The sequence below is a fragment of the Scylla paramamosain genome, chromosome 26 (genome assembly GCF_035594125.1).
Source record: "Scylla paramamosain isolate STU-SP2022 chromosome 26, ASM3559412v1, whole genome shotgun sequence".
In the NCBI taxonomy this organism is placed as follows: Eukaryota; Metazoa; Arthropoda; class Malacostraca; order Decapoda; family Portunidae; genus Scylla; species Scylla paramamosain.
The window spans coordinates 8475197-8487816 of record NC_087176.1 but is presented as its reverse complement, the minus strand read 5'-3'; the positions used below and the strand labels follow the sequence as shown (position 1 = coordinate 8487816).

Genomic DNA, 12620 nt, shown 5'->3' with positions numbered 1-12620 from the left:
AAGGCAAGAGGAAAAGCAAGAGGAAATTCAAGGTTTAAAGAGGGAAACTAATATGGCGGACAAGTCGTTCTGCCAGTGAACAAAAGCTTGGATATCGACTTTATGGCTTACTCCTCTCTCTCTCTCTCTCTCTCTCTCTCTCTCTCTCTCTCTCTCTCTCTCTTGATAAACTTGGAAAACGGTGACGAAAATAAACAAGTGGAATCTTAAGGAAACTCAAAAAAAAAAAAAAGAGAGAAGCAAAAAATAGCTCTGGTTTTGCTTGAGTGCCTCGTGTGTGTGTGTGTGTGTGTGTGTGTGTGTGTGTGTGTGTGTATGTGTGTGTTGTGGGAGAGGAAGCGAGGAGGAAGAGAGTCAGGGGGAGGTTGGGAGAGGGAGATTGTAAGAGGGAGATTACAGGGAGTGGTGATGGTGAAGTGAGAAGAAGGTAGTGACTGGGAAATTATAGCGTGTGAGTAAAGGAGGAATTGATGAGAGAGAGAGAGAGAGAGAGAGAGAGAGAGAGAGAGAGAGAGAGAGAGAGAGAGAGAGAGAGAGAGAGAGAGAGAGAGAGAGAGAGAGAGAGCAACTTAATCGCGCCCAAATTTTCAACTGTCTCGTTTTCAAATTTTCAACTCATTTTTCATTTTCAAGCATTAATTACCTTCGATTGAGAGAATGAGGCGAAATTACTCTCTCTCTCTCTCTCTCTCTCTCTCTCTCTCTCTCTCTCTCTCTCTCTCTCTCTCTCACTAGTCCGAGTTTCATAGGATTTGCGAGGCCTGAGTTTCAATGTCTCTCTCTCTCTCTCTCTCTCTCTCTCTCTCTCTCTCTCTCTCTCTCTCTCTCTCTCTCTCTCTCTCACTAGTCCGAGTTTCATAGGATTTGCGAGGCCTGAGTTTCAATGTCTCTCTCTCTCTCTCTCTCTCTCTCTCTCTCTCTCTCTCTCTCTCTCTCTCTTACCCCTCCTCTCGCCTTCTGAGTCTCCATCCCATCTCCTTCATCCCATTTTCCAATCATTTCAAGGGGGAACAAAAATACCTGTAATCAAACTTTTATCGCGGGTTTGCTTGAGAATTGCCGGCCGGGGGAGGAAGAGAGAGGGAGAGGTAAGGTTGAGTAATACTTGTGATCCTTGAGTCTAGCAAAGGTTCTCACTTACGCCCTCACACAGCCACTGTTTATTAGTAATCTTAAAGGGAATGTATTGATTGGTTACGGTGAGACTCAAAGAAGGAGGGAGAATGAAGGGATGGATAAGAAGGAAGGTGGGGAGTGGGTGGGAGGATGTAATGATAGTGAGGAAATGGGAAAGAAATGGGAGGAAGGAAGGAAAAGTAGGAAATGGGGAAGGAAAAAAGAGAAACAGAGAGAATGAAAGAAGGGGTGGTGTTGGGAATGGTAAAGGGAGAGATGGGAAGGGAAAAAATGGGAGAGAGTAAGGGGAGGAAGAAGGAAAGAGGGAAAGAATAAAGAATGGTGTTATGAAGAGATGGAAAAGGGAAAGCGGAAAAGAGAAGGAAAGAGGAAGGGAGGAAGAGAGGGAAAATTGTTTGGATGAGCATGTAAAGAAGGAAGAGAGAAACAAGAAAAAAAAATAGAAAGACGGGAAGGAGAGGGAAGGAAGGGAAACCGTGGGAAAAATGATAAGTGAGGAGAAAGAAAGAAAGACACGAATAAGATGAGAAGGAAAAATACTAATAGAAAGGGGAAATAGAGAATTAAAGAGAGAGAGAGAGAGAGAGAGAGAGAGAGAGAGAGAGAGAGAGAGAGAGAGAGAGAGAGAGAGAGAGAGAAAAGTGTGACTAGGAATTTCCGATAAACAAAAAGAGCGGGGAAACGAGAGAGAAGATTTAATATTTTAATAGACTTTCATGTTTATCTTCATTCCCTCTTTATTCTTTTATTGCTTCCTCTTTTTCATTGTTCTTTCTCTCCTTTTCTTTGTCTTAATGTGAACCGTCCACGAATAATAATAATAATAATAATAATAATAATAATAATAATAATAATAATAATAATAATAATAATAAATTTTGTGTCCTTATATTTTCTTTGGTATTGGAAAATTTACTCTTCCTTTAACGCTACCAGGCACTTTTCTTTCTTTTTTTCTTTTTTTTTTATCTATAATACTTTTTTTACTTTTTTTCTCATCTTAAGCCTCAGAAAAAAAAAGATTGTGAAAATTTACCTGTATCTCTTACTCTCTCTCTCTCTCTCTCTCTCTCTCTCTCTCTCTCTCTCTCTCTCTCTCTCTCTCTCTCTCTCTCTCTCTCTCATCCTCAAGCAAGAACAAAAACTGTACAATACTAGCCAACAAATTATCAATCTCTCTCTCTCTCTCTCTCTCTCTCTCTCTCTGGCAATACTCACGTTGAACATAAAGGTAAAGTTGTACGCAGGTGGGTTGGCTCGCGCTGTGCAGGTGAGGGTGGCAGAGTCCCCAGCCCTCAGCCCTCTGTCGCCCTCCTCCCTCGATCCGCCTTCCTCCTGCGCCTCACTTTCTCCTTCCCGTCCGTAGCGCATCAGACTTATACTTGCCTCCGGTACATCTGTGAAGGGAGAGGCAGGGGTGCTTCGTTAGAATCCATAGTAGTTGGTTTTAATATCTTAAGTCTTTTTTTTGTGTGTGTGTGTGTGTGTGTATGGTGAAATTTGGTTCTCGTTGCTTCTTTGTGTTCCTTTGTGCTGCGTGGGGCAAGTGATGGGGAGTGTTCTTGTGTTCTTGTTATCTGAAGGTTATGAAAAGTAGGTTTTGTTTGTGAAGGGGTGTGGTTATGTGGGAGTGTTTATTCTCTCTCTCTCTCTCTCTCTCTCTCTCTCTCTCTCTCTCTCTCTCTCTCTCTCTCTCTCTCTCTCTCTCTCTTGCATTTCTCGTTGTAAAAAGAGTGAGAGACTATGTTCAGGTCACGAAAATGTCTGTGTTACTGAGAAAACCCTGTTAACTCAACTGTGTGTGTGTGTGTGTGTGTGTGTGTGTGTGTGTGTGTTTCTGTGTCCAGCTTTCCTACAAGTGTCAGTGTGTGCCTGAGTACCTTAACAGCATCACAGCACCAGCGCCTTTACTGCTACTGAGACACTTGGCTAACGAGAACACAAGTTAGTTACTGCTGCAAAACTTCCCTGCCGAAGGAGTACCGAAGGAGTTTACAGCCGAGTTCACTTCCCGTTTTCTCCCTTGGCGCCCCATTCATGTGATGTTTACTGCTAACTACCTACGTGTCCAATGGTACTTAGAGACGATGTTACAGCTGTTCGAGTACTGTTAAGATATTCGATTTCCTCTCATGGTACTCTCCCTCTGTTTCGCTGTTTAACTATTAGTGTTGTAAACTCTATTATATCCTACGTGACTATCTGATTTTGCAATGGTACTTTCTTGCAATACTACATACTTTGCTCCACCACAATTTCTCTCTCTCTCTCTCTCTCTCTCTCTCTCTCTCTCTCTCTCTCTCTCTCTCTCTCTCTCTCTCTCTCTCTCTCTCTTAACTCGGTCACAGTTTCTTTAGTCCAATCGTAAACCCAATTAAACCCGCACACAAGCAGGTTTTAAAAATATTCCGCTGCAATTCTCGTTTTCTTTCACGTTGCAGTTCCGAGGGTCTGTTTACTCGTCACTTGTCACTCAGTCACAGCCTCTCACTGATTCTCTGGTCCAGTCATGTCATGTCTCCGTATCAGCCTCACCCAATTCAGCCGCAGCCTTATCCCATCACCCTCGCACCTCCACTTTCGTCTCAGCCTGGCAGCCATACTCAGGTCCAGGCTAACCTTGTTTCCTTGACTCTCTACGGCACGTGTGTGAAGCTCAAACACGAGGCAGTATATCTCTTAAAACTCACAAACTCACGGCACTTCTTCAACTCCCGCATCGCCGCTGAAAACAAAAAGGAGAGAGAGAAAAGAAAAAAACACACACAAGCCTCACTCTAACTCTTCTTAAACTTCAGGCGAGGCCCAAGCCGTTTCAAAAGGACTCTTAAAACCTTATCATAACTACGTCATAATCTCTTTACAAACACCTCGAGACCCGCCACAACCCGGCCTCCTCCTCTCCTGCACCACCCGCCGAGGGAGAAATAGAGAAAAAAAAAAAAACACCTTAAACAGACAGTAAAGGCACCAGCACCTTGAAAGGACAATTAGAACTTTATTACAGTCCCAAGAGCGCTTACGAGGCCCTCCCGCGTACCAAGTAGAGGAGGAGGAGGAAGCGGAGGTAAAGCGATCTTCGGAAGCCGTTCTAGCTACTCACAGTGGACCGTGAGGCGCGTGGAGTCTGAGGAGGTGAGGTGCGGCAGTGTCGGGGCTGCGGAACGGCACTCCAGCACCGCCCCGTCATCCGCCGCCGCTGCCACCATGCTCAGCTGAGACACGGTCGAGTCCTTGCTGGGGCTTCGCTGTGGGTTGACAAGGAACAGAGACACGTGTTGAGGAAGTGAAATGGGAAAAAGGAGGAAGAATCAAGAAAGGAAGAGGAGAGAAAGCGAATTCGGAAGACAGAAATGAGAGTAAACGGCAAAAGAACAGTTAGGAATAAAGAAAAAAAAATGAAAAATAGTAAATAAACAGAAACACATGATGAGAAACGGGAAAGGAAGAGGAAGAAGGTGAAAAAGGCGAATTTGGAAGACAGAAACGAAAGTAAACAGCAGAAGAAGGATGACGATTAGTAAACAGGCATGGAATAGAAAGGCGTGCAAAGAAATGACGAAGAAAAGAGAAGGAGGAGGAAGGAGGGAGAGAAATGAAAAGGTGTAAATACAAAGAAGACAAAAAGAAGAAAGGAAGAAGTGTGAAGGAGGTTAGTGTGAAAACAGGAAGGAGGGAAGGAGAAACTGTACAGACGAAGGAAAGAGAAGAGACAGAGAAAGGGAAGAAAAGAAGCCAAGTGAATTTGTAACTGAAACAGAAAGGAAGGAAGAAAACGAAGAATATTTAATAAGAATACAAAACGAAGAGGAACAACAAAGAGGAGAGGAGAGACAAAACAAATGACGGAAAGGAAAGGAACACAAAGGAGATACGAAAGGGTGAATAAAGAAGAGGAAGACGTGGATTACAGAGGGAAACAAAGGAGAAGGAAAAGAAGGGAATAAATAACAAAAGAAAGGAAAGAAAACAAGGAACACAGGGGAAGTGATAGGCTGGAAAAACACGAAAGACAGAAAGAGGAAAGGAAACAAAATGGCGGGAAGCAATAAAGAGAGAAAAGACAGGAAGAGATAGAGACCAATGGATAAGAAAAGGAAGAACGAGAGAGAGAGAGAGAGAGAGAGAGAGAGAGAGAGAGAGAGAGAGAGAGAGAGAGAGAGAGAGACAGAGAGAGAGAAAACAAAGTGATGAAGGACAGGAAGAAATAAAGAACAGGGAGAGAGAAAATAGCGATAAATGTGGAAACGTACACAGCAGATGGACGATAAAGGAAAAAGAAAGAGTAAATAAAGAGAGTGACAAGGGAAGGCGTTGGAGAGAGAGAGAGAGAGAGAGAGAGAGAGAGAGAGAGAGAGAGAGAGAGAGAGAGAGAGAGAGAGAGAGAGAGAGAGAGAGAGAGAGAGTTAAATGGGAGGAAGAGAAAGGAGAAAACAGAAAATACGTAAATAAATAGAAGGAGAGGAAGGGAACGAGAACGAGAGAGAGAGAGAGAGAGAGAGAGAGAGAGAGAGAGAGAGAGAGAGAGAGAGAGAGAGAGAGAGAGAGAGGACAGCAAGGTAAATATGGATATCACAGATGGAAGCTCTCCGTTACTGCACTGAATATCTCTCTTCATTCATATATACAATTGAGATAAAGCCGCCGCGAGACGCAAACACTACCTGGCAAATTTGGCTTTATGCTCCGACACAGGTAAATCCTCTCACAAAACGAGCCGCCTGAGAATCCTGACAGAACCACAGGTGTGTCCAAACAAGAGCCTACAGGTGTCACACTCCGGATCTCGTATTCAGGTCTAGTTCCCTATGTTACTTTGCATTTCGGGAGTGAGGAGTGGCATGACGTGTGCGGGGAAGAAGGCGTGGAGTGGAGTGAATATAGGAGTGATAACAAATAAGGGAAACTGTAAAAAGTTGTCGGGTCTTCACGAGGCAGTTCCTGTTTAAAATGTGTCTACCTGCTTCCACTTATCATCCTCATCCATAAATTTGTCTAATCACCTTTTAATGCTCCCTAATGGCTCAGCAGTAACAACATGCCTACCTATTTTCACTTTTCGTCGTCATACATAAATCTCTCTAGTCTTTTAAAACTCCCTAACGACTCAGCACTAACAACCTGATTACTGAGTCTATACCACTCATCTGCCAGTCTGTTTCAGAGCCAATTCCTTTCTATCTCTTTTACAGATCTACTTTTATTACCCTTTAACCTTATTGTTTTGTTCTACCTTGACAAAAAAGTGTTAATTATGTCAGCCTTGTTACGTCTCATTATGCAGAGTGGCTGAGTAAAGTGCGGGAAAGTAAGGGGTCTCTAACTTACCACCTCGATGTTGTGGGTGAGGAGCTGACCAGCGAGCCACCATGAGAGGACAGGCGGAGGGCGCGCTCCCATTGATTCGCAGGTAAATCTGTACTGGCGTCCACCTGATAGCCTTCCGTTTGGTCCCCGGAGCTTCACTTTGGGCCGTGAGTCTGTGAGGGGAGAGAGGCCATCCTTTTACACACACACACACACACACACACACACACACGGTTTTCTGTTGTAGAAATTTTGTTTTTATGCTTCATGGTCTGTGTGTGTGTGTGTGTGTGTGTGTGTGTGTGTGTGTGTGTGTGTGTGTGTGCCAGAAAACATTCGCAATACCAAACTTTATGCAGTCTTGCCAGATCTAAAGGATTCCTCTAATTAACGTGTGGTGGCAATTACTGAGAAGAAAAGCCGATGCGAGAGAGAGAGAGAGAGAGAGAGAGAGAGAGAGAGAGAGAGAGAGAGAGAGAGAGAGAGAGAGAGAGAGAGAGAGAGAGAGAGAGAGAGAGACCTAATCACACAAACCTTCCCCAAAAAAATAAAACAAAACTTTGAAAAACTGCCTTGACTAACAAGAGCAAACATACAAGTCAATAATTCACAGCATTCACGAATAGACAAAACTCCGAAGGGGATTAAAACATCATCAGGACGGGATCAACTGCACCTGTCCACTGAAATGAACCAATGAAGCCTGCGCAGTAATACCTTCATGGGGGATCAGATACCAAAGGACAGAAATCTCAATACAAAAGAATAAAAAAGAAAAAAAAAATGTGAATATCATTAAAAAGAAAGGCAATAACTGCATATTATTCAGGATCAGAAAGGTTTTGGGAAGCGATTACCTTTTGGCGGGAATTGTTCTCCGGATGAAAGAATAATGATAATGCACTGGGAGTTACAGAGCCCCTCGTATTTCGATGTATAAACACTGACTTTAATAATTTTCCATATATAAAGTAAGTCATTATTTGTGTCAGTATCAAAACAAGCTGCCAAATGAATCCCTATGCTGGCGGTGCACCTGCTCTGTGTGGTAATTAAGGTGTGCTTTCTTATGTCCAAAGGTCGTATTGTTGGTGTTATTGCCTCCTCTGTTGTTATCGTTATTAGCATTGTTGTAAGATTGCTATTGTTGTATTAGTATTAGTATTAGTATATATTGTTATTGTCACTACCACGACTTGCACTGTTATTATTATTATTATTGTTGTTATTAGAAGTACGTAGTAATATTTGGTGATATATTAGTATTACTAGCATTGTTGTTATTACTGTTGCTCTTATTTTTATTGTTGTTGTTGTTGTTGTTGTTGTTGTTGTTACTACTACTACTACTGCTACTACTGCTACTACTACTACTACTACTACTACTGCTATTACAACAATAACTACTGTTACTTTTCTACTACTACTACTACTACTACTACTACTACTAATAATAATAATAATAATAATAATAATAATATCAACAACAGCAATAATAATCATAACTTTATCATTATCACCAAGAACTTCGTCATTTTTCAATCCGCGAGGCAGTGCTGGTGAAGTATTGGTGATAAAGACACTGACTGAATAAAGCAGCGTGTGTAACTGAGGGTGAGTCACGATGCACAGATTAATGTCACCTTTGTTTACAAGACACAGGTTGGTCTATACAGGTGTTTGCTTTTCCCACACTGAGGTACACCAGTTAGTCACCTGTGATTAATGCAGTTCCGTGGGAATAGAAGGGTTGCTCTTGCTCTTAATAATATTTCGTCTAGCGTGATATTGTGTTGTGTTGTATTGTATTGTGTGTGATTGTCATATTCAGTTTTTTTTTATTTTTTTTATTTGTATTATATTATTTTTTTCTTTTTTTTTCAGGATGTGATCTTCTGTTATAATGTTGAAGTGCATTTTTCTCTCTATTTCTTTTTTTCTATTTCTAGTTTTTATCTATTTATTTATTTTCGTTTTCTATGACGCATTTCTTTTTTTTCCATTTCCATATGCATTATTTATTTTTTCCTGTTGTCAACAATAACATTCTTGAAATACAACGAGAAATCACAAATATTCCTTTTCATCTTAATTTTTTTTTTTTTTTTTTTCGGAGCCCTTCCTTTTGTGTTACGTATTACTTGTCATTTCATTTACATTATTTTGTTTAACTGTCAGAAAAATAAATAAATAAATAAATAAATTCTTGAAGCACCAGAAAAAAATCACTAAGACTCCCACTTCCCACTCCACAATAACACTCCTTTAACATAAACAAACAACATTTTAAACACTCCCACCTCGCACTTCAAAACACTCCCTTAACATAAATCAACATTTTAAACGCTCCCACCTTGCACTTCACAACAACACTCCCTTAACATAAATCAACAACATTTTAAAAACTCCCACCTTGCATTTCACAACAGCACTCCTTTAACAGAAATCAACACTTTAAACACTCAGGCAAACACAAACGGCGCTGCTCTACAGGGACGCCCCTAGGACATTTCGTAGACCCCGCAAAATAATGTAGGAAAAGGCGGGATCATCACTGGGGCCCGCTAATGTGATACTTTCTCTAATTGGTGGCCTGGAAGTTGCCTCATCAACATGCATGGCAAGGGATCGTGTTTTCTCCTTATTTCACCAACCAATAAAAGTTTCCGGGGCGCTAATATACTGGCATTACACCGCTAATTAATGCCCCACTGCCTGCTCAATGCGGCGCGGTGCTTTTTTGATCTACGGAGTGTGCAGTTACAAGTAAATGTGGTGGTGTTTGATCTTGTGGTGTTAAAGTGTTCGGTCAATTCTCTCCACCTACAAGGAAAAGTTTGTCAAAATGCTAAATGTAGTGGAAGTGTTATTTTATTTATTTATTTTATTTATTTATTTATTTTTTTTATTTTTTTTTATCTAAATGGCGTAAAGTTACAAATAGATGTGGTGGTGTTTGATCTTGTGGTGTCAAAATGTTCGGGCAATTCTCTGTGTCTGCAAAGGAAAAGTGTATGTCAAAATGTATCTTTCCGTGAACGTTACTGATCGACTGGTTGGTTGATTCAATGATTAATTCTTGGAGCCTCAACACCATTTTCCACCAGAGAACATTCCTCTATCACTCTTTGTCTCCCTTTGAACATTCCTGATTGACTGAGTGACTGACTGACTGACTGACTAATCGATCTACTTGAAACATATACTGTAACAAAACATTACATTCTTTTTAACTACGTAACTATCTTGGGCAATAATCTTTTAGCAATAATACAGTAAGAAGCCTCTCAATTCTCGCATCATATTCCCTTGCTGCATCACGTGTCCCGCCGCCGTGCCATACACAATACGCGCCCCTGCAAATCCTCCCTAAGCAGGTAAGCAGACGTGGGGAGGATTTCCGGCGCTGTCCCCAGAGAGACGCTCCAAACACGCCGTGAAATACAAAGATCCCGCCGCGTTCTTTTACTCTTTTGGCATTCTTCTTCATTTTTTCCTGTTGTTACTGTTGTTGTTCTTGCTTATCTTCCTTTTTTTGGGTTTGGAATCGTAATAGTTTTTCATTTTTCTTCCATTTTCTACGTTTTTACGCTTGTTGTTCTTATTTCTCACCTTTTTCTTTTTTTTTCTTGCTGTTACTCGTTTTTCTTCCGTATCTTCGTTCTTTGACTTGAAATCGTGATAGTTTTTCATTTTTCTTCAATTTTCTGCCTTTTTACGCTTGTTATTCCTGTTTCTCACGTCTTTTTCTTCTTTTTTTTCTGTTGCTATTCTTGTTCTTCCTTCTCATCTTCCTTCTTTGACTTGGAATCTTAGTAGTTTCTAGTTTTCTTTCTCTTTTTTCAAACTTCTTTTTCGCTTGTTATTCTTGTCTCTCATGTCTTTTCTTTTCCTTTATTCTTGTTCTTCCTGCTTATCTTTGTTCTCATGATTCTCTTTCATTTTCTTTCATTTTTGCTTCGTATTTTTTTTCCCTCTAAATGCTCTTATTATTCTTGCTTCTCGTGTATTTTTCCTCTCCGTTTCTCTGCTTTTACTCTCGTCCTCTCTGTGTTCTAATACTAATTCCTCCTGTTTCTCTTTCTTCCCTGACATCAAATCGACACACATTCTTTCATTCCGTCATATATTTTCTCTTTTATTTTCCCCGTTCTTATCCTGGTTCTTCCTGTTGCTCTTCCTTCTCTAACATCAAATTCCAAATATCTTTCAGTCTGGTATGTATTTTTTCTTGTATCTCTTTCTTTTCCTGTCCTTGCTCTCTTGCTTAGCTTCCTTCCTTGCGTTTTCGTTTATCTTCTTTCCCTTACGTCAAAACAGCCATTCTTCGCCCCGTCAGACTCTTTCCCCTCTCTCTCTCTCTCTTCCGCTACGTACATTTCTGGCGATGATACAAGCGATGCAGCGAATGTTTTATGAAAGATTCTTAACCTTACGCTCACATTCCCTGCAGCATATTTATCCTTCCTTAGCTGTGTGTGCATTATAAGATGGAGTTGTGGATCGTGGTGTGTTAGTAAGGAGCGTAACGTAAATACATAGATAAACAAGAAAATATATAAAACTATTGGAAGATAAATGACTAGCTGTTTTTCTCTCAACACGTGAATTATACAAGATACAATGACCGTATTATCAGCAAGTGTTAGCCAGGAGCACAGCACTAATACTAATACATCAATAATCACATGGACGGCACTGTATTAAAATGTCAATGAATAATACACGGTTTATTCTGTTCTCTCATCACGTGCATTATACAAGACACAATAACTACATCCCTCCGAGCGTTAGCCAGGAAGACATCGCTAATACATCAATACACAAAGCCAGCCGCGTTGTATTTAAACCTCGCTGAATAATACAATGTTTGCTCTGCACTCCCGAAAGGTTAAGAGGAGCGTATCTTTAAGCAGACTGTCTACTCCTGCGCTCTGCTTCTTCTTGCCTCGGGATGAACGGTAATACGCGAGCACCAGACGAAGCTTGCAAATATTCATACGTGAACTAAAAGTTGCCACGAGGAAAAGAATTACAAGAGATTTACAAGGATTTACGATGGATCCCAAACAACAACTGAGCCTAAAATCCTTCCTAGTCTGGTTTGATTTTACCGCACTAACTATACAAACAGAAAAAAAAAAAGAAAGAGAGAAAGAAAAAGAAAATATATGAGTCTCACCTTTAAAATACGAGAAAAAGAAAAAGAAAACGGAAGAGAAACCAACAACAGCAATAAGACGAGAGAAATCTGAAAGGCATCTCGCCCATGTTTCTTAATCAGCATCGCCACAATTTTCAACACTACTTGCTCTTTGAAACTCTTTATAGGACACGAGGGACACGCGAAAGAAAACGGAAGAATACGCAAGGAAGACTGGGTTATGAGAAGAGCACTCGAAGGGGGAGGGAGGGAGAACGAGAATAAGTTACAGAAAACCAGGGAAAGCAGAGACTTGGAGGTGGAAAGAGCAACTCAGAGGAGAGATGAGAATAAGCTGTTGGCGAAGAGAATGAATACGTAACGAAGACAGCGGTGGGAGCAGTACAATACGAAGAGCAGAGTCGGAGGTAAGTATGTAGGAGTGAGAGGAAAATACTTATACTTACTCTTCTAATTCTGGAGCAGAGAGGAAAAGTAATTCAAGGGAAAATGTATATACTGACTCTCCTATTCTCACCAAGATAGTTCAAGGAAAGGGAAACGTTAAAAATAAAATGGAAAGGTCAAAAGAGTAGCATTTTTCCAAGCGCTTCTGTGTTTTCTGTGCATCTCTCGTTTATAGCAAGGTGCGTCTACAGTTTTATATCAATTTATCTCCCCATAAAATTGACCAGCTGATCTACAAAGCTAATTTGCATCATAATATTTTTGCTATTAGTTCGTAGTAATATTTAATCTTCTCTAACATTTTTTTCTTTTCTTTTTTTTATTGTATTGTGGAGCTCCAGCCAAAATGAGTTTAAATTTGACTGTATTCTACAACGAATTGACAATAAATTTATCTAACTATTTATCTGATATAATAAATAATTACCTATTTTCTACCTATAATAGAGGCTTCCTATGGCTAAACCCTCTATAATAAAGGCAAATTGGAATGGCCTGATTGCTACAATTAGCCGCCAATTCCTAAATGAATATCGGCAAGTCTCTGGAACTCAATTAACCACCT

The 12620-nt window shown here is 40.6% G+C and overlaps 1 protein-coding gene across 3 annotated transcripts in view; it reads right to left on the bottom strand.

The window, feature by feature from the left end:
* The window catches only part of LOC135113685 (hemicentin-2-like), a 125431-nt gene that overhangs the window by 13258 nt on the left and 99553 nt on the right, over positions 1-12620 (bottom strand). For all 3 annotated transcript variants that reach the window (XM_064029159.1, XM_064029157.1, XM_064029158.1), the window contains 3 exons: positions 6466-6617; positions 4241-4385; positions 2356-2534 (listed from right to left, as the gene is read on the bottom strand). In XM_064029159.1, coding sequence (XP_063885229.1) covers positions 2356-2534; positions 4241-4385; positions 6466-6617 — 476 coding nt within the window. The remainder of the gene's footprint in view (positions 1-2355; positions 2535-4240; positions 4386-6465; positions 6618-12620) is intronic.